Here is a 21,493-nt window from a genome sequence, read left to right on the forward strand (position 1 = left end):
AAGTCTCACCAAAGATATCCAACAGATTAAATCCGATTCAATAACCAACTCACCAAATGCATACAGGGAATAAGCACTGTTGTCCTGGGTATGTGCTCCCACCACCACCACCCAAGCTATAAGTACACTGACCATTTACAGTGCTGAATATCTGGCTGAAAACCTGAGGCTCCCGTCTCACGAGTTTTCTGGAAAACCACCACTTTTCAAACAAAGTAATAATTTTTCATACATTGCATAAATCCAGAGAAGGCTGGTAGAATTTTCCAATTCTCCAGTTTTCTTCCTGGCAAGGTAGTACCGACACGGGTCTAGAGACATGACACACTTTAATCTAATATAAAATGAATACCTCACTGGTAGTATGCCTTTGCTGTAGGCAGACATTACAGCTAATCAACCTAGAGTGCCAAGTAATACCTTCTCAAATAAACACAAATACATATAATTTGCAAAGGAAAATAATGTTAATGGAACAGAGTTTCACATACTGAAAATATGTAAAGGAAAATCTAAGATCGTATTTAAAGGGGAGAAAAACTTTGCGTTTCTCTCACACACACGCACGCGTAAACACTTTTCTGTGTGAAAAATTTTCCAGCCTTATATGCTTCCAAGCATGGAAGGCAAAATGTATTGAGACATGTTTACGGCATTAATATTCATGGGAAGGCAGGAGGTGCTTCCATTACTTTGGGTTCCAATTTTAATTATGCTGGATTAGCATATAGTAAATAATTGTAGATTACTTATGTAATTATCAGACTGTTAAATTAACAGTTTGACAAAAACAGCTAATCATTTAGTTTTCTGTGTTTAGAAGCAATTTTTAAAAACATTTTATTTGTAAATGGGTGTGAAAAGTCCTTTTTGTATAAAAAGGAGGTAATTTTGTGCATTTAAACGTGATCTTTAAATACTGCCCCTAACTGCTCCAAGTTAGTTAAATTTAGGCAGATGAAAAGTTTATTAATTCTGCAGTGAAGTTATCACACTTCATGAAACAAAAAGGAGTCCTAGACTATATATCCACTGACACACTTCTGTATAACCCACTACTTCAAGTCTAGCAAATGTGTATCAACAGAACCCTGTACTTAACACCCTCCTCTACTCTGAAAAAGGGACCATATCAGAAAGCTTAAAATTCAGAGCATCAAAAAGAACAAATTCCACAATCTAATCTATCAAAGAACCTTATTTTGGCGGGGAAAGCACAGCCTTGAAGATGGCCCAAAAATGAGCAAACATTTCTCTGAAAGACAAATAACAGTGGATGAATACACTGAACAGAATGGGACACGCATGTAAATTAAAAGGTTGTGTAATTTGCATTGAATACAAAGAAAATGTAATCAGTCTTCATTACCATCAGGATGCTGTTAATGCACACTTACTAGACTTGACGCTTTACTGGAAAAACTCAGACTGTCACAGACTGCCATTAGGCAAAGGGAAAGGTTAGGTGCATTTTCATTATACTATATTTTAATTGTATTCTGCTTTCAACTGCATATTTAAATTAGGAAAGAGACCAGAGCTGTGTCCCTTGCCAGTCACACAGAAATGAAAATTTCCCCACCCTAGTGCTGTTAGGTTTTTAACTTCATCTCTCTAACTGCCAGCCCCTTGCGTTAAATCTTTAACTACTGTTAAGTAAAAACTTGTCATTTTGTGAAGTCACCCCCCCCCCCTTCGACTACACTTCCTTCCACACGTTCAGACCCCAAACTGAACATGTGAAAACTAAAGAAGGAGGTGAACCAATATTCATTAAAAATAAATACACCTCCAGATTGGTTAAAAAGTATGATTTCCTGGAGATACTTTCAGGTGCAATTAACTGTTGGTAGGACACTATTAAAGTCATTGCCAGCTACAGGACCCCCTCCATGAATCAGGACACCCACCCTGCCTGTTTGGATCTACTGGAGTCCATTAAGACACATCAGAACACCATGGTTTTGGGAGACTAACTACCCATCCATTGACTGGATAAATTACACATGCACAAATTCACTTGCCCAAGGGTTCCCTGACTTTGTTAACTCCAATGCCCTGGACCAGCTGACTGACAACCCCACAAGGGGTGCCAAAATCCTGGATCTGGTGCTTACCAATATGGGGGACCACTGTAGCACCCCCACTGCGAGGTCTTCCCTGGTGAGATATGGCCACAAATCAGTCTCAAATCGACGTGACTATTGCACCTGACCACTCCCCAGCAGCAACTAAACTAAAAACTTCTCCACAGCTGATTATAACCTCTTACGGGATGGTATAAATAGCTTCACTGCACCTACCCCCTTAGATGTGGCTGCAATAGCTTCACTGCACCTACTCCCTCAGATGGAGCTGGGAACTATGCAGAATTCTACGTCAACGCTTTATACAAACACCAGTATAACTGCATTAACTTGGCCGTACCAGATAGGACCAAAACAAGCTCCTCAAGGAAGAGGAAACCTGCCTGGTGGACAACTTCCATTAACAGGCTTTACAATAAGAGGAAGAAATTGCTATGAGTAAGGGGGAACAAGCCCTAAACTGAATACACTCCCTCCTCACCTTAAAACAAATGAATAAGACTTCTTGTAAAGTCCTCCAAAGCAAACTCTGAATCCAAATTAGCTTCCTCAACTAAGGACAACCATAAGGCGTTCTTTAGTTACATCTGTAACCTAAAAAGGAAAGGCCCAGATTTCTGCTGAATTGGTAGTTAAGGATACCACATATACTCATATTTTGACTTGAGAAAAGGGTCCATTCCCATCAGATTAGAAACCCAAAATATTTGGAGAAATTAGAATGAAAAGCATGTGGACAGAGCTAACCTGTTGGTTGACAGGCTCTGTGAAACCTTCATTCCCCTATCCCTGCCACATGTACCCCATAATATCCCTACCACCTGTATCGCTAAAGAGCAGGTCATAAACACCTTAAGACCAAAAATACAGTATCTATGGGACCTGATAACATCCCAGACTGCGTCCTACATGTGCTCCAATATGCATCAGCAACACCATTGGGTACTCTTTTCAATCATAGTCTAAGCATCAGCTTTGTCCCACTGAATGGAAAACAGCTACAGTTATTCCCTTGCACAAAGAAGGTGCTTCAACTAACCCCAGAAACTAGAGCCCTATTAGCCTGACTAGCCTTATCTGCAAGTTCATGGAGTGAATCATCATGGACCTAGTCAACAAAGTATAGGTAATCTCCAAACACTTGACCCTACTCAGTTTGGATTTGTCACAGGAAGATCATGCCTGTTAAACCTGGTGGACAATCTCAAAGGCCATGGACGAGGGGAAGTCTGTGCACACAGCCTACCTAGACTTAGCCACGGTGTTTGACATTATCCCCCACTCAGGCATCACTGAAACTCACCCAGTTAGGTATCAACCTTTACATTGTTAGATGGGTCACTAAATGGCTCACTGATAGAACCCCTATAGTCAAAACAGGGGAATCCACCTCCAACGGCTGATCTGGAATCAGTGGTGCTCCACAGGGATCAGTCCCAGGACCTCTACTGTTTGGAATCTATTTCTCAAAAGTACAAGCAAAAGTTAAAGGTCTGTGGCCGACAGTTTGCTGATGACTGCAAACTGGAAGCAGTTGTAGAATCTCAAAATGTCAACTTCCTACAAGAGGGTCTTACACAAACAAATGTTTGGTGCCAAAGTCACGGCTTTAAACTAAATGCAAAAAAATGTATCATCCCTTTCTTTAAGAGCAATGTTCTTGCTAACTACCCATCAATAGCAACACCCTAAGTACACACTCCGTGGTGACAGATCTGAGCAAACAAGTTGACAGCAACCTTACCTTTGACTACCATGTCTCCACAGTGGTAAGAAGGGCATTCTATATTGCTCATCTCAGGTCTGTATTAAACACTCGAAATTTACTTGTCTTGAAGCTGTATTCATTGACCCCGAAAGATAGAAATTCACTTCTGCGACCAATGAAAACTTTTCTAGGGCAAGGTAGCAAGTGGCCTACACCACAACTTTACCCTTTCCCCACCATAGTGCAATCTCGTAGTTGGTATATATAGTTGGGGGGTGTATTGGGGGGTTGAAGCCCCCCTCACTTTGGTGGGTTTGATTTAATGCGATGTGTGCTGTGACACTGTAGTGGCCAAATGATTTCTTATCCTAGCAAAAGTTTTGATGTTCACTGAAGTGCGTTTCGCTGTTCCGGTGTCGAATGCAGATTCGAGGTAAATTTTGATAACAAAACACAGACCCGCTCATCTAATGACTTTGATTATCTAACACAGACTCGCTCATCTCATAAGTATGGGCACTGCCTCCAGATTAAAATAAGTTATAATCTCCCTGTACTCTTCTCTCATCAGGCCAATAATTTATTACAATGACCCTTTTGGTATGTACCTTTCCAAGCACCTGCAGCAATTGGAGAGACCACAGAAGGTTCCTCACAAGAAAAATTCAAGGTCTTCAGCATCTGTTCTATGTGGGTCGTCTCAAATCACTGTCATTTTATTCTGTTTCATACAGACTACTCGGAGGAGATCTCTGCCTCGCATACAAGGCAAATTCTGACCCTGCTTTATTGGAAATGCTGCCTATCTGCAAGTCAAATGGTACACGGGTTACTCGCTCTGAAGCCCTTAACCTGGTATGTGATATTAACAGAACCTGCTGCAGGGACAGACTTGTCTCCCAGAGGTTACACCACCTTTGGAAGGGACTCCCACTAAATGTCAAATAGAACATCCCACTGGCCCTCTTCAAACGCAATCCGGATGACTGGATGGGTAATTGTAAATTCACCCCAGGGATCCAACGGTGTCCCTCTTGGGCAGGACAATAGGTACTGATCGTGGAAATAAGGGTAGAGCTTGGCTAGGGAAGGGCCTTAGAGCCATTAGCCTTGTAACTTCCTATGATCCTATAAATCATCAGGGTCTACTTCTGTAGTTTCCCCGAAGTGGTCGGCTGTGCCCTGTATAGACACAGGCACCTTGAGTTGACATTTTTCCTCTAAAAGCACCCTTGAAATTTCAACAATACCTAGTTGCACACTACTTCCAAGACGGCTGCACATTGAGGAAAAACTATTTCAACACTCCCAGTGTGAAAATAGAAACTCAGAAGAGAGCCAGTAAACTCGTACTTTTGGGTAAATTTCAGTAACTGGCTAGTAAGCACAGTGTGTGGATGCAAGCAAAAGAGGAAAAACAGAGGGCCTGAAAGCTAATCAGCTACAAAAAGTGAGGAAAAATAAATGACTGGAAAGAGTTCTGCAGCTGTTCAGCAAAAAGCAATGAAAGCTCCAGCTTTGGTGCAAGACATGGCTTCCAGTAACCTACAGAAAAAAAATAAGTCAAATGTACTCAGAGCCGATTAAAATACACAAAATACTGATGGGAGTACATCAACTCAAATAACAAAAGGTTGGAAAAAGCTTCAAACAGATGTTCAGACAAGGTGCTATAACTGCAAAAATCAGAAGTCGAAATGAAGACATGAGACTGCTCAAGAAGAGATGTTTAAAAAAATAATATAAATTAGAAGACAGAGCACATAGGGAAAACCCAACATTTTCTGCTGTACCAGAGAAGCTGAAAGGAACAGACTATTAATTTTATGAAAGCACAAGCAACTGGATTGGTATTCCACGGCAGGAGTTAACAACTGACAGGGCACATTGTGTGTATGCTCCAAATCTGGCCATGAGAAAGCAACCTAGACATTTAATAGTAAAGATGCAATCCCATCAGCAAAAGGAGTTTATTCTGACAAAACTGTGGCAGAAAGACAAAGTACTATAAGTGGGAGATAGTAAGAGTGCTTGTGGAAAACGATTACTCACTGTATACCAGGCAGAAAAGGAGTAAATTTATTCCACTAACTAGGGAATGTCAAGAAGCAAGTGTGAGATTCAAACTCCTGCACAAACTATATTCAGAATATTCTTTCCTACAGGGACAAAAATCATTTTTGATGCAAAACATGCTGAGGAGGAAATACAAACGTTTCTCCAAAAAAGTGAGCTGTGAGACGGAAGGAAATTCTGCTTCTTGCTCTTTAGACCATGCCAGTGAAACCTTTTCCAATGTTTCAACAGAAGATTATTGACAGACAGAAAAAAAGCACAAGAGTTGAAAAGAATAACCAAGAGTACATTGGAAATAAGCACAAGAGTTGAAAAGAATAACCAAGTGTACATTAGAAATAAAGCAGACTCGATTTGGGAGATGGAGAGAAGAATAAAATTAGCACTTCAGAAACTAACAAATGTGGGATTACAAAACATTTGTGAAACATGACAAAACAAGAAAACCTGCAAACACCGAATTTTGACTGTCAAACTTGTAGGACACACTAGAGCATATGCCCTACTGTATTTCATTAAGGTTTGGAAAAACACTTTGGAGAGGGGAAGAGGAAGAGCGTCACCTGTAAGTAAAACAAAATTTTGTTCTTAACAGTAGCATTTTTATAATGCATTATATAATCTGCATGCTATAAAGTTTTCACAGTTATTTTCAAGTGAAATGGGGATACTGAGATCGAATTCTCTCTCATTCTTTCTCCATGTTCAGTTTTAAGAAATGTAGATACATCATCAAAAAATTCTGGTCAAAAGAGCATGATACCAGAAAAAAAATGATGTGCTTTTTCTCATTCTTACATAGGGGAATGAATGGATTAAGGCCCTTGGCTTCATCTAGTAACAGGTTTTAAGAGAAAGCAAATAAGCAAAAGCAACTCTGTCTCCATGAAGACATGAGAACCAGATACAATCAGATAAAGAGCAATAAAAACATAACGCTTCTTTATTTCAACAGCTAGGAGACAAAATTCTCTGAAAGCATAGAAGTGTTTACCCAATCTGTGAAAGCAATAAGTAAAGGCAAGACAAAACCAAACTGCAATTTGTAAAAGCACAGGCTGTACCATGTGTCTTACTATGGATAACCTTCTTTTTAATTTAACACAAGTCTTAAAAAAGTGTGGGGCTATCAGTTTGGGAGAACTGTTCCCATTAGTAGGACAAAACTTCAATATTTGAAGATGTACATAATTTTGTGCGTTAGTATTAGCTTAATATGTTTTACGGATGTATTTTTTTTTGTACGCAAGGGCTGTCAGTGAAACAAAAAAAGTCTTATAAGATGTGACACAAGCCCAAATGGATACAACAAGAAACACCGTATAAAAGATAAACCTGCCAAGCATTCATGTATGCATACAACACAAGTTGGAACTAGATATTCAACAAAAAAGCTGTTACACATAAAAGGTGGGAATAATAAATAAACTTGAAGAGAGAGTAATTATGAATTTTTGAGCAGGGCAATAGAAGCAATTGCATTCCCTGATAAAATTATAAAGTTGATTAGGAAAATATTCCTTGAATGAGAATAAGGAATGTGTTACACATCTAGCATGGCTGTCTCTGCTAGAATACAGCCGGGCAGCTGTCTGTAAGGATCACCAAAATTTAAAACATTTCTGTTCATAGTGTACAGCTGCAGCGGCTGTATTGCTCTACGGCAAAGTGCTGCTGTAGCAATTTGGTTTCGGTGATGTAGCCCGCAGGGAAATGTCTTGCAAGCTACATGCCGGAACCCGTCAGAAGAGACTAAACAAAAGAGACTACAAAAACTGAGAAATTGGAAGCTCTGTTACATGGATACGGATAGTAAGATAATTTTAGTCCCTTTAGTTTCATACACCCAATTTGGATGGGGTATTTCAGAGCTATACAGTTAAGACTCCTATACATTGAATTATAGGTTTCTGCTTGTGCAAAGTGGAAAGGGATGATGATGAAACGGGGGAGGAAGCAGACTGGAATTTTGGATGCAGATCCTTAAGGAGAATAACAAAACCATAAAAGATATTATATTCATAAAAGCAGCAGAAATATATTGTAAGAACTAAGCCAACACGGAAATACAGAAAGATTCTACAGATAGGGATTCAGACAATAGGCAAGAGGGGGCTGAAACTTATTGAAGAAAACTGGCAAAAGAACCAGGAGGGGAAGGTAATAAATTCAAGGTCTCTTTCCAATCGGGTCCTATTATTTTAGCGAACGCAATGAACTGCGAACACTGTTTAACTGAACGTCATACACGAAATGGCAAAATACCGAAAGCATGGAACAGCTGTTTTCAGGACTTTACCATTTCCTCCACTGTGGTGCGATCTTGGAGTTGGTATATTTAAGTAGGGGGTGTGGAGGGCAAAGCCCCCCCCCACCTTTTGTGTTTTGATTTTTTTTTTTTTTACTGATCAGTGATTTTTTTTCTCCTGGGTGTGGGGGGGGGGGGAAATCGCTGATCCGCGTGTTCAACATTTTTAGTTTTTGGAGATTGTGGGTCAATTATATAGCATTCACAATTCATTCAGTGTGTTTGCTTATATAAAAAATATCGACCCTTCCTATCTAGGGAGTCTCTAGCCTGCAGTCCAAGTAAACTCGAACAATCACTGATAGGAAAGGCAAAGAGAAAGAAATAGAAGGATACTAAGTGAAAGACCAGCACTGGTAGAGTTTTTATTAGAATCTGGAACAGAAGCTGCTGTTAAACAATGAATAATTAGTAGAGCATATAAAATACTGCATAATAAACTAAGAATCAACCAAAGGATGTTAGAAAGTATTAAGAAGAGAGACTGGATAAACAATTCACAAACAATGGGGGGGGGGATATATGCATTTCTCCCAAATATGCAACAAAGTCTAGAAGATTTAGGATCTTTGCTTGGAAGTATTTTTATACCTCAAGTAAGAATTTTTCCTCCGGTAGAAAACAAATGTTGGAGGTGTGATAGGGAAGAAAGAGGTAATTGGGAATTTATTTTCTGGAAATGCAATGAGTTAGCAGATATTAAAGATTTCCTGCAGACTGCTCTATCAGAGATACTGGGTGAGCAAGTTGTGTAACTAAGGAAATTACTTTTTTGAACCATGACAGAATCATAATTACCTACACATAGTAAGGCCTCCCCGAGTCTAATTATGGTGGCTGCCAAAAAAGCAATTACTACAAAATAGAAAAAAGTCTAAACCAACTGTGCCCAGTAGTAAATATAACAAGAGATAAAACAACTACAATTGGGATCTTTAGAAAAGGGCAGGAGCAAATTACATACAAAAATGGGTATTCTGGGAACAATACACACAGAGGAGGAAAGAGGTTTAAAAGAAAGCAGGATTTGAATGACCTACGTAATGTCTGAAAGAATCACTGGATATATTACAAGGTATGTACAATATTTGCCATTAACATTATGTCAATATGGTTTGTTTTCATTTACATAACTATATTATTGCCCATGTCATATTTTTTTAAACAAGAAACTAGTTGCACACAGGGCAACTAGCTTGCAGTGACAAGCACTGTCCCCACAGTTGCATATCAGATAACATAATGCAATGTCAGTAGTATCATTACAACTACCTAATCAAAAAAAGGCTTGCTGCCATGGATATAAACTTTATCTCCGTTACCAGCTTGGGGGATATGAGCATCCCTCAAACTACCTGATTATCTATGTAACAGACATATTCGCACAATGCCACAGGAGGCACAGCTCTCACATAAAAGCACTCCAAACGTCAGTCAAGCGGTCAGTAGTACAAACACTGTCCCTATCACACACACTGTGACAAAGGAGGTACTGCCAGCACAGCTAGCTGAAATTCTGTAAATAATTATATGTTGTTTGTGAATATTAATATGATTTATATAGAAGTGTAACAAAAGGAGATACTTGTAAGTTATATGTCATTTGTGAATATCAACACGAACCGGATTCATACAAGATGTTTGTTACAAATGTATTACATCTGTATGTCATACAAGATGGTTTGTATAGAAGAGAGTGTGTTGAAAAGGTTTTTTGCAAAAGTGCTTAAAATGTAACCACAGCATGCCCTGCTGGAACAGAACAGAAATGTTCATACACTATTGTAACTGTTTAAATATATATATATTTTTTTTAAACAGGGAAAACTGGAATAGAGAAGATTAACTTGCAAAACTTCAGAAAATAGCCGAAATAAAACTGCTTTATGGCTGGACCATAAAAGAGATGTTATCTTTCATTTTCAGTGCAGCAACAGACGCAATGTCTGTGCTGAGAAGTTTTCTGTATTGTCTTGGAAGTGTTTTATTACTTCCAGGATCTGCAAAGATCTCAGGAGAGCCCTTCTGTACGTATTTTACAGGAAGATGCAAAATACTGCTAGCTTTCTGCAATGGGGTTGTACCAGAGTCAGATGTCAAGAAATTATGTAATTCAGCAAGCTACCCCAGCAGTAATATTTGAGAGATTAACTTGGGAAGTCTCTGAAAAAGAGATAGCATTCTGTATTCTGTCTTGGACCAGGCAACAGCAAGATCCATTCACCACACACTTGCGCTGCTGCTCTAATTAAGTAAGTGTACTAGGGAACAGTATAATTTTCTTTAAACATAGTCAGGAATATAGCAAAGCTTACATCACTGGACCACAAGTACCAGTATGACTCAGTAATAGACCATATGGGTGTAAATAACTGGAGGAGTCTGTCACTAGATTATATGCAAAATCATGGCTCTCTCGGAATGCGTGTCCCATGCTTGTATGAACCTCGCATTGAGCAGCATTACACCTTCTTGGGAGGATGACACCACAATGCGTACAGAAGATAACCAACTTCAACTAGCTTAGTTTTGGTTCATAGGTTCGTACTAGGCTATCTGTCCTAGGGCATTTATAAGCCTAGCCAGAGTGTGTATGGCTTTCGCCACCCATTTTAAATTAATTTTGCTATGCCCTTTTTCGAGGTTAGTATACTGTGCCTTTGTCTAACAGTGACACAGAAGTGATACCCGGGGTAAACCTACGATCTCCCATCCACTCATCAAGATTCCTCTTGAAGAGTCAATGAGGGACTCTGCCTAACCTGGACTGGGATTTAAGGGAAACTCTGGGTTATGAATCTGTCCCTCCAGCATGTCCTATTTATTTCAGTGCTGAGGTTTAATCCCTCGAGCGCGTAGCTCGATGGGATTTGGATTTTCTGAGGTGCAGCATGTCCATTAATTCCGGGTTGGACATGGCTTTATACGTCAGGCACAGATCGCCTCTGAGCAGGCGGTATGCCACTGAGTAGAGCTGGAGTTTCTTTAACCGGGCAGCATACGGCATCTGTTTGAGCCCCTTGATCCTCTTGGTGAGGTACTTTTGGAGGTCTTTCCAGTTGCTGCAGGTGTCTGGTAAGGTACATCCCAAAAGGGGCATTGTACTCAATTATGGGCCTGAAGAGGGATGAGTAAAGAGGCACGATGACCTCCCCTGATCTAGATGTGAATCCCTTCATGATTAGGTGGGCTATATAAAATGTTTTTCTAACCACTTTGCCCACGTGGTTGTCAAATGAGAGATTGCTATCAACTTGGGTCCCCAGGTCCCTAATTACTACTTCTGTAGTTAATGGATTACCACCTATGTGGTAATTTGTGGGCACTTTGTTTTTGCCAAAGGGGATGACTATATACTTTTTGGCATTTAGCCATGGCTCTGGCACCAGTTGTCTGTTTCTATGAGGCCCTTTTGGAGGATGCTTGTGTCGGCTGGAGAGTCTATTATGGCGCCCAGTTTGCAGTCATCTGCGAACTTGGTCAGCCACAGTCCTTCCATGTTGGCCTGTACCTCCGAGAAATATACACCGAACAAGAGAGGTCCCAAGACTGAGCCTTGTGGGACGCCACTTGTAACTGGTTTGGAGTTTGACATGGCTCCAGCTATTCTAACCATGTGGGTTCTGTCCTTTAGCCAGTTTGCAACCCATCTAGTGACATAGGGGTTTATATTTAAGCTGGTGAGCTTATCTATAATGCCCGAGTGGGGTATTGTATCGAAGGCTTTTGCGAGGTCCAAGTAGGCTGTGTGGACCACCTTCCCCTTGTCAATGGCCTTGGTGACTGTTTCAAAGAAATCGACCAGGTTCAAGAGGCAGGATCTGCCCTTAAAGGGTGTTTGGTGTCATTCTAAGGGGGTGCAATATTTGGCAGCATGGAAGGAGATGGACAACAGACCACGCTGCTTTGCCAGGGATGGTCTGCACCTCCCCCTCAAAGCTTTTGAATATTAGATAAAAAACTGTCCTCCCCATAGTGCCTTTTTAGGAAATGCCAAACAAAGTACTTCCTGATCAAGCAAATCAAACCAACAAAATCAAAGATGAACACACTGGCAGGACAAGGCTATAATGGCTTCCACACAGTAAGACCAGCTACTACACAGACAGGAATAAAAAGTGGAGGTGATCCGATCTACATCAAAAAAAGAAATAAATAAATATACATCAAGGCTGGTCAAACAGACAATGTACTTGAACTTCCCAATATTCAAAATCCCATACTAGTTCCTTGCAAGCTACAGGTCCCCCTCTAGAACACGGGGAACCCATAACATGTATTTAAGCTTAAATGGAAACGCCCACCATCCACTCCATTACCGTATTCATGGGCAACTTTAACTACCCTACCACTAACTTGGAATCATATACAACACCAAACATGTAAGCACAGAGATTCCTGGACTTGGTAAACACAAAATCCATGGACAAAATCATCAAAACACCGATCAGGGGAGCAAACATACTGGATTTTGGCATCACCAATATGGGAGAGAGCTGCACACCTTCAATGTAAATATACACTACGGTAAGATCAGATCACGAAACTGTCTCCTTTGAAATACAAATAAAACCCAGAACCTCAGCTAACCCTGGAATATTCAGGAACTACTCGGAGGCTAACTTGTACTATTATGTGATTTTTTGGCAAATTTCAAGATCCCATAAACCCTGCAAACACTGCTGCCTACACAGAACTGTTCACAGAAACTCTATACAAATATGTTAACAGCTGCACAGAAGCAGCTATACTAATCAGAAATAAATACACAGCTGACTACCAAAAAAAAAAAAAAAAAAAAAAGCCACCCTGGTGGAATTACATCTTCAATAGGCTGTATAACAGAAAGAAGAAAATCATGGCAAAAATTAGGCGTAGCACAGCACCCAGCAGGATAAAAGCAATAAAACTAAATAAAACACCCCAAAGGACAAAAGTCTACCAAAGCCAAATTTGAGATAAATGTGGTCTCCCTTACCAAGGACAACCCCAAGGCATTATTTTGCTATGTTCACAACGTCAAAGGCTGCACACAACTGTATGCAGAGCTCACTGTTAATGGAGCAAGCTATACTGAGCCAGAAGATATAGCAAACCTACTTGGCAGACAAATTCAGCTCTAACGTTACCTCTCTTTCTCCTCAATCTCCCGTCAGGAAATCTCACAAAACATAACTTCTCTATCATCACTAGGGAACAGATCCTCAATGCTCTCTCGAAGGCTAAGAGCACTGCATTGATGGGCCAAGAGAGTATCTCAGGATGCCTTCTAAACAGTATGAACCATGACCTATCAAGGCCTCTGGAATAGCTATTTAACTGTGGCTTCCAAACAGGCTTTGCTTTGGGCCTCAAGAATTGAGAATAGTCATCCCCCTGCACAAAGGTAGGCCATCTACAGATCCATAATTCTCACTAGTTTCATATGCAAAGCCATGGAAGTGATCAATAATTGCAGAGAAAGGCTCCAGACACTGCCCCCTACTCAGTTTGAAATTGTCAAAAAAAGGTCACGCCTACTCAACCTGGTGGACTTTTTTGAGAAGGTCACCAAAAGCAATGCAAAAACGGTTCACACTGCCTACCTTGACCTGGCTAAGGCATCTGAAACAACCACCCTCTCTGTGCGTTGAGAAACTGAACAGGTTAGGTATAAAACCTTTACGCCATCCAGTGGATAGCCAGCTGGCTCACAGACAGGAACCAGGAAGTTAGAATTAGAGAGTCCACCTCTACAAACAGGCCAGTCACTAGTAGAGTCCCTCAGGGATCGGTCCTGGGACCAATACTTTTCGGCATTTACTTCTCTGAAGTCAAGACAATGTCAAAGGAAGCTGTCTGACCAAATTTACACACAATTGCAAATTAGGAGTGATCATAGAATCACCCACTGGTACTAATATATTCCAGTAAGGGATGACACAAACAAGTAACTTGTGTCAGAACCATGGATTAAAACTAAATGCCAAGAAACATAGAACAGCATCCTTTAGGAAGTCATCAACCCATGTTAGCTATTATTCCCCGGTTTTACCTGGTTTTCAATCCCCAAGGGCTACAGGGCAGCTAAGGTTTGTGCCTATGTATTCTGAGTATCTTACAGACTGCCCCTGACCATAAGGGACACTGCAGCCACCCCAAGAGTGAATTTACGATTCCCCATCCATTGATCCAAACTTTGTTTGAATAGTGACAAGGAAGGGCTCTGCTTTATATGAATAAGAAGCCTGTTCCAGAGAAGGGGCAGTCTCTGAAAACACATCTCTCTCTCCAGCATGTTCTGGTTCATGTCACAGACCAGGTTTAGATCCCAGGATCGGGTGAACCTCATGCAGTTTGTACTGCAAATGTGTGACATTTCCATCAGAGCTGGATTTGAGAGCGCCTTGCAAGTTAGGTATACATTACCCCTCAATAGTTGGCAGGAGTCAAAGAAAAGGGATAATGCTTCTAGTGTACCTGCATGGAACATGTTTACACCTTGATTTTTCTTTTGTAAGAAATCTCTGAGGATGCTCCAGGTGTTACAAGTGCCTCGTCAAGTTCATACCAAAAGATGCATTGTACTCAATTATTGGTCTGATGAGGACCGAGTACAGTGGGACCACAACTTCCTTACATCTAGACACCATGCCTTTACTTATAAGATGTGCCACAAAGGACTTTCTCACTGCTGTGGACACAAGGCAGTCAACATTCAGGCTACTATCTATATGTGTACCTCACCTCCGGAGTCCACTTTTAGTGGTCTGCTATTAATGCTGCAATTTGCAGAGGTATTTGACTTCCAAAAGGGCATGATTATGCATTACGTTTTAGGCCATGGCTCTGGCACCAATCATTTGTTGGACTCTAACCCTACTGAAGGATATCTACATCATTGGGGGTTTCAATGATTGACTAAGTTTGCTGATGACTACAAGCTGGGGGCAAAGGCCTGCTATATTAGCCTTGACTTCAGAGGAAGTATATTCTGAACAGGAGAAGCCCCAGCACTGAGCCCTACAGTATACCACTAGTAACTGGCCTCTTGCTGGATCTGGACTCACCCACTCTAACAATGTGTGTCCTCTACATGAGCCATTTGGATATCCATCTGACGACACAAGGATTTATGCTCAGTTTTGCAGGTTCAACTTTAATACCTGGGTGGGGAATTGTGTCAAAATACCTTAGACATGTCAAGTTAGGCAGTATGCACCATTTCATTCTTATCAATTGCCCTATTGATTTTTTTTAAAAAGAAGTACACCAAACTAAGCAGGCAAGACCTACCCCTGACAAAGCTGAACTGGGTTAGGTCCACTGTCTGGAGGTTTCTTATGTCGTTATTTAATCAGATCCAGGATTATTCTTTCCATGGCTTTGCAAACAAGACTAATCAAATTTATGGGTATGTAATTTCCTGAGTCTGTTGATGGTATCCCATTATGCAGGATGGCTGTTGCTGTCCTCCACTCTACAGGGCCAAAGCCCGTCTGGAGGCTGCGGTTAAACAGAGATCCTTGTGGACCTTACAGGACATGTTTCAAGCTATTTAAGAGGCATCCTGGGATACTGTCGGGACCCACTGAAGCTGTGTTTTTAGGTTGAGAGAGCAAAGTGGTGATAACTGGTAGAGAAATGGTGAAGGATAGTTCTTGGGGGGGGGGGGGGGGCAGTTAACCAGAGATGAGATGGAGGTGAAATTTGAGCTAAATTTATTGGCCAGCAGATTTGCTACATTTTACAGCAGAGTACAACTGATGCTCTTTACAACTAAATCCCACACATTGTTGGGCATTGTCCTTAAGACTGCAGACAACTGAAAAATGCCTTATGGTTATCCTTAGTGAAGACTTTATCATATTGAACACCCCCCCCCCCCAAAAGTCAACCCAGTAGTTAGGGACTTGGACACGCAGACAGTAATCTAGTATCTGGCCATCATGTGTCTACAGTAGTGAGAAAATTGTTTTATGTTGTGCAACTTATAAACAAAGGCATTGCAATTAGGTCCAAGTTGGTCATTGTTCTACTGTATTCATCACATCTATCACGGAGTACAATACCCCCCTATGGTATGTACCCAACCAGTCACATCCAGTAACTGAACATTCACAAAGGTTCCTTACTTAAAAAGAGTACAGAGGTTAACTAACATGCCCTGTGTGGATTGCCTCAGAGCGCTATCACTGTATTCTGTAAGCTGTTTAGGGGCAATCTATGCCTGGCACACAAGGAACTGTTGGACCCCACTCGGACAGGCCTCTTGCATATTTACAAAACAACCACCACCAGTATTACCCATTCTAAAAAGACAAACCTTGCCTGTGATATAAATAATACCTGCTGGAAAACAGGTATGTATCTCAGAGACTATCCCTTCTCTGAAACAGGCCTCCAAATCCATGTAAAGCACAGTTCCTCTCTAACCCAATTCAAGTACAACTTGGACAACTGGATGGGAAACAGGAAATTCATCCTTGGTTTGGCACTTAGGTCTCTAATGGAGACTAACATTTACAGGCTGTATGTCTCCCTGGCTCTTGCTTACACTTATCAAAGGTACTACAACTTGTCAGATTTGAGATGCATGGCTAGGTTTAAAAATGCCCTACTGGTTGTTAGCCTAGTAAGCCTACGAACCCACAAATACAAAAGAAATCATCTACTATAAAACATACAATATTTTATGTCTTTGTATAAAACTATGAGAGAGTATTTTAATTTCTACCTTCCATGTTTTTTCCCCATTAAACTTCAAGTTACATAAAATACCTCTATTCTCCTTTTCATGACACATGCGAGAAATACAGCTGGCAGTCTGCACTAATGAGTCAAAGTTTGTGAATCACTGCATAACTTGGATCCTTTATACAAGTAAACTAATTTTACAAGTGTTAAGTAAATATTTATATTTACTAAACTATGCAATCATATTTATAAAGATATTTTTGATGGGCAACACTTCCAGATTTTCTCCCATTACAAGGGAATGGTTCAGCTCTCTCCACCTAAAATGTAGTCTTTTGAACTCAAGTAAAATTAAACAAGGACAATATGAAAGCTCAAATAAACTTAACTAAATCCTGTCAGTATCAGAGTTTCCAAGACAATGATAGATCAACCATCACTTTGAAATATTTGTTTCCATCACTGTATTCATCGCAGAGTACTTTATGTACAACTCATAACGGTTTGATAGTTATGTGCTGTTTTGTAACATTTATTTTTTGTACGTGATGTAGCACTTGCTATATGTACCTCAGGCCAAAGTAATGGCAGAAAACTGCATCAGGACCAGTTTGGTTAACAAACAAATACTGCACAATTAATATTGACTCTTCTGCTTCAATGGACAAATTATTTTGTAATCCATTACCACTCACATTTACAAACCAAGTCGGACACATAATGGCTTTTAACTGAAATGTTCTACTAAACAGATGTTATGCCTATAATGTGTTTTTAGTGTAACCTTGCACCTGAAATTAAGTTTGGATTTTTTTAAATTACAGCACGGCATTTTTTAGAATGGTGTTTTTCATTTCAGATCTGTTGGAGGTGCTAGTATCCACCATATCCTACACATACATATTCTCTCACCTCTGTGTGTAAAATCCAAAGGTCTTTGGTCTACTATTTTCATGCAGGTTTAAGACAGTTTCTAATGGCTTACAATACCTCACAAAGACAAGAAATTAAGAGTGGTAGAGATTATTCAGAAAAGCTGGTTTTGCAAGCAGGTATGCCCCCCCTCCCAGTTATAATTATTTAAAACTGTGAGGTCATTGCTACAAGATCCATTTTCTATGTAAAAACAGTGTCTGTTACTTCTTCACTGTGACAGGACTGGAATTAGAGGACCACGGAAGTGTGTGCAAGTGACTTGCCTCCATACAAAACCAGTTAGTAAAATGTGTCACCAGTCAAGTCACTGCAGATGTATTACTATCAACTGTTGTATCATTTACATAAATACCATAAATTGAATGAGTATGCAATTAGGCAGGACTTTCTACAGAGCATCCAATGGGTGAATCTTCTAAGTTCCTAACAAAAAAAAAAAATTAAAGGGACATTTAACTGCTAAATCAGAAACCTGTTACATATGCACATGGCAGGCATACAACTTGTGAACCCAAGGAGTGGACTGTTCCGTCAGCCGCAGCATAGGGACATAACAAAAGTTTACATATGCAAAATAAAACATCACAGAAATTTACAAACACAAGGCAAAAAAATCAAGAAACAAAAAGCAGTGATATTTACTTGCATATAAAAGAAAGTATGCAACACTGGCAGGTCAACATATGAGTCATATGAGTGGGGGGCAGGTCAACATATGAGTCATATGAGTGGGGGGCAATCTCCTACTAAAAACATAATTAAAGACCTCAACAGTACATACCAGATTTAAAAACTAACCGTGTCATTCCGCAACATTTTTAGAATTATCGCCATTTTAATACATTTAAAACAAATTACAACTGCAAAATTGCCATGGCAGTGTAGTTTGGAGTAATAAATGTAAACATCACCAGGTTTCTTGCTCCACTGAAACACTGCCGATCCCATTACCTTATTAACTATTATGCCAATACATATTGTTCTCAAATCAACAATAACACAAGTAAAAATAAGAAGCTACTGCAGTCAACTGTGCCATATCAGACCCAATGAGGATTCGGGACACTACTACACTATTAGATCACTGAATTAACTACCCCCAGACACACATACGTGAAAGAATAATATCAGTCAAGAAGTACTTTCCAAGAACCACACTGGATGTCACTCATAGCCGGCCTCAAGCATAGGCCAAATAGGTGGCCACCTAGGGCGCCACTCTAGCAGAGGGCACTTTTCCAGTAACCTGGACAGTGTAGGTATGTCAGGCTGGGGGCACCAAGTGGTGTGGGAGGGTGCTATGGAGCACTTTTGTCTAGGGCACCAGTTGACCAATGGCGGGCCCTGATGCCACTGACAACAATCAACAAACTAACACCATGTGTGATCTAGGGAAAAGAAAGCCAGCATCTTCAATGAGTATCATAAGCAAATGATCACATTTATAAATGTGTGCTAAGAATCTGGCATACCTGTACTGTAGTACCCGCCCCCGGCCGGACTGTGCAGAAGTGGATGTTGCCTGTGGAACTGGCATGCCAAATGGCCGTGATGTTTTATGCAAATGATGCATGATCGACTGCCATGCAGACCTGACAGCGACATCATGCATACATTGGTTGAGGATTACCATATTTTTCAGTCGCCCCTTTTCATGTGATTTGTGAATGCTCCAGAGACTGACAGACTCAAGGGCGAAATGAATTAAATGCTGCAGATGTTAAATGTAAGTTCTAAGACATTTCCCTTTGCCTTAGGGCAACGAATCTTAAGAGAAGGTGGGGTGAAGGTGCACTTTTGAAAAACACATAGTTTCCCCCCGGATGTTTCCTGCTGAAGTAGCAGTTCACACTTTACAGATGAAAAGCATGTATCCTGCCTTTTGAAATGGACTTGGCACACAAGGGAAAACCCTAACCCTACTGAAGGAATGCGTTAGGTATTAGAAAATATGCACCTCATATTCTGGTCCTTTTTTTAGTATTTTATTAAACAAGAGTTCGTCATAAGAATGCTTGTCCAGTGCCTCATATCTGCTCATATTTTAAGGGGTTTTCATGCGTCTTCGGGTAAGTGACAACAATTGTATATTTATTTCTGTAAACACAGACTATATATCTTGGTCCACAAGGGAAAAGGGAACAAGGCTAGGCTTGTAGAGAGGCCTTAGGGGCAACAGCCTAGTAACCTCCTATAAGCATATGATCCTAAAGTTATAGTGCTGTTATACATTTTTTTTTACAGTTATACAAGTTGTTTCACCAAACAGACAAATCAGTTGAAGGATTTCTTTCAGTTGTAAGTAAACAGTTACAGTGCTGTTGCTTCACTTGTAGTGTGTATAGTATTTACTTACTGATTTCTTTAGAACTGACTTTAAAAAGCAATGTTTACTTCAATATTTTGTTAATTAGTTCAATATTTCCCTGCGCTAACGTAGCTAATACCCATTGAATACTCATGATTTACTTTTGTAGTGTGCAGTCACTGGGTAGTTAGGTAACTAAGTTAGAGTTACAGTACTGTTACTTTTAAGAAATGAATGTAAAAAGCAGCGTTGATTTCATTATTTGCCTGAGCTAATGTACCGAACATCCGATGAATATTCGTAATAACTTTTCCATGAAATATTCTGTAATATTCGTACCCATCACCTGGTGGTGGGCGGGGTTTACTACTACATATCCTGGGGGATATTGGATACAATTATGCCAAGAGTCCCATATAACAAGCCATTCGCCAATGAAAATAGTTTTTAAGAATTTCAAGTCAAAGGTTGTCTTTAACAATAGAAGACTGATACGTAAAAAGGGAAATAATGGAATACTAACAAGCTCACAAAAGTAACAAAACCTATTTAATTTAAAAAGTTAAAAAAAGAATGCACCAAACAATCCTGATCACATTTCTACCTCACACAATTAAATGGCAGAGAACACCCATGCAGAAAAATATTAATGCAAAACTTGAAATCAACTTCATACAGAATACCAATGAGCCGGCACGAGAGTAAGCATTATCCTAGGGCCCTTATGAATGAAGTATAAAACAACCTCAGCATAAAGTCTCCCGCCAGGCCCCCGTGCACTCCCCTCCCCCACATATACACAAACCGGCCAACAATCATTAAACTAACCCAACGGACAACAGAAGGGATGGAAAAAAATAGTCAGCTATAGTCACATTTTTATGTACTTACTTATCTTTCTCAGTTCCAAAAATAGATGCTAAATACTCCGCCATTTCCCAAAACTAACAATACACAGAGCACAAACCTATGTTCAACACATGGTAGAGTAAATACGTCATCAAGAATTACAGAGAAGGTGACCAAGACACCACTCAGCTGAAAGGAACCAATCTAGATGCGCATGCGTTATGTGACGTTTTTAGTGGAGGTCAAATCGAATGAAAACTGGAAGTTGCTGTGATTTTGTATGGGGTGGTAGATGCTATTATTATGTTACACGGGGCTTAACTTCCGTATCGTACTTATGTAGTTCTTCAAAAGAATGGACATTTTCAATCGAGTTCGCTTTTAAACTGCAATTTTAATTAAACTGCTGTTTCCATAGAATGATCTGTAAGACTGTGCGGTTATATGTTTGTAATATCTGTACACACAAAGTGGGTGTATATTATACATGTGTATACACACGTGTTAAACATGTATACAAATGTAGATGTTTATGTGCGCATATA

The 21,493-nt window shown here is 40.1% G+C and overlaps 1 protein-coding gene across 4 annotated transcripts in view; it reads right to left on the reverse strand.

The window, feature by feature from the left end:
* The window catches only part of U2AF1 (U2 small nuclear RNA auxiliary factor 1), a 1,073,176-nt gene extending 1,052,016 nt beyond the window's left edge, over nucleotides 1-21,160 (reverse strand). Inside the window, exon 1 of one of the 4 annotated variants that reach the window (XM_044072241.1) lies at nucleotides 20,991-21,160. In XM_044072241.1, coding sequence (XP_043928176.1) covers nucleotides 20,991-21,034 — 44 coding nt within the window. In that variant the 5' untranslated portion in view covers nucleotides 21,035-21,160. The remainder of the gene's footprint in view (nucleotides 1-20,990) is intronic. The other 3 variants (XM_044072239.1, XM_044072238.1, XM_044072240.1) reach the window with 3 other exon arrangements.
* Nucleotides 21,161-21,493: the final 333 nt, after the last annotated feature.

The sequence above is a fragment of the Protopterus annectens genome, chromosome 5.part0, assembly GCF_019279795.1.
Source record: "Protopterus annectens isolate FY-2018-M chromosome 5.part0, PAN1.0, whole genome shotgun sequence".
Lineage (NCBI taxonomy): Eukaryota > Metazoa > Chordata > Ceratodontiformes > Protopteridae > Protopterus > Protopterus annectens.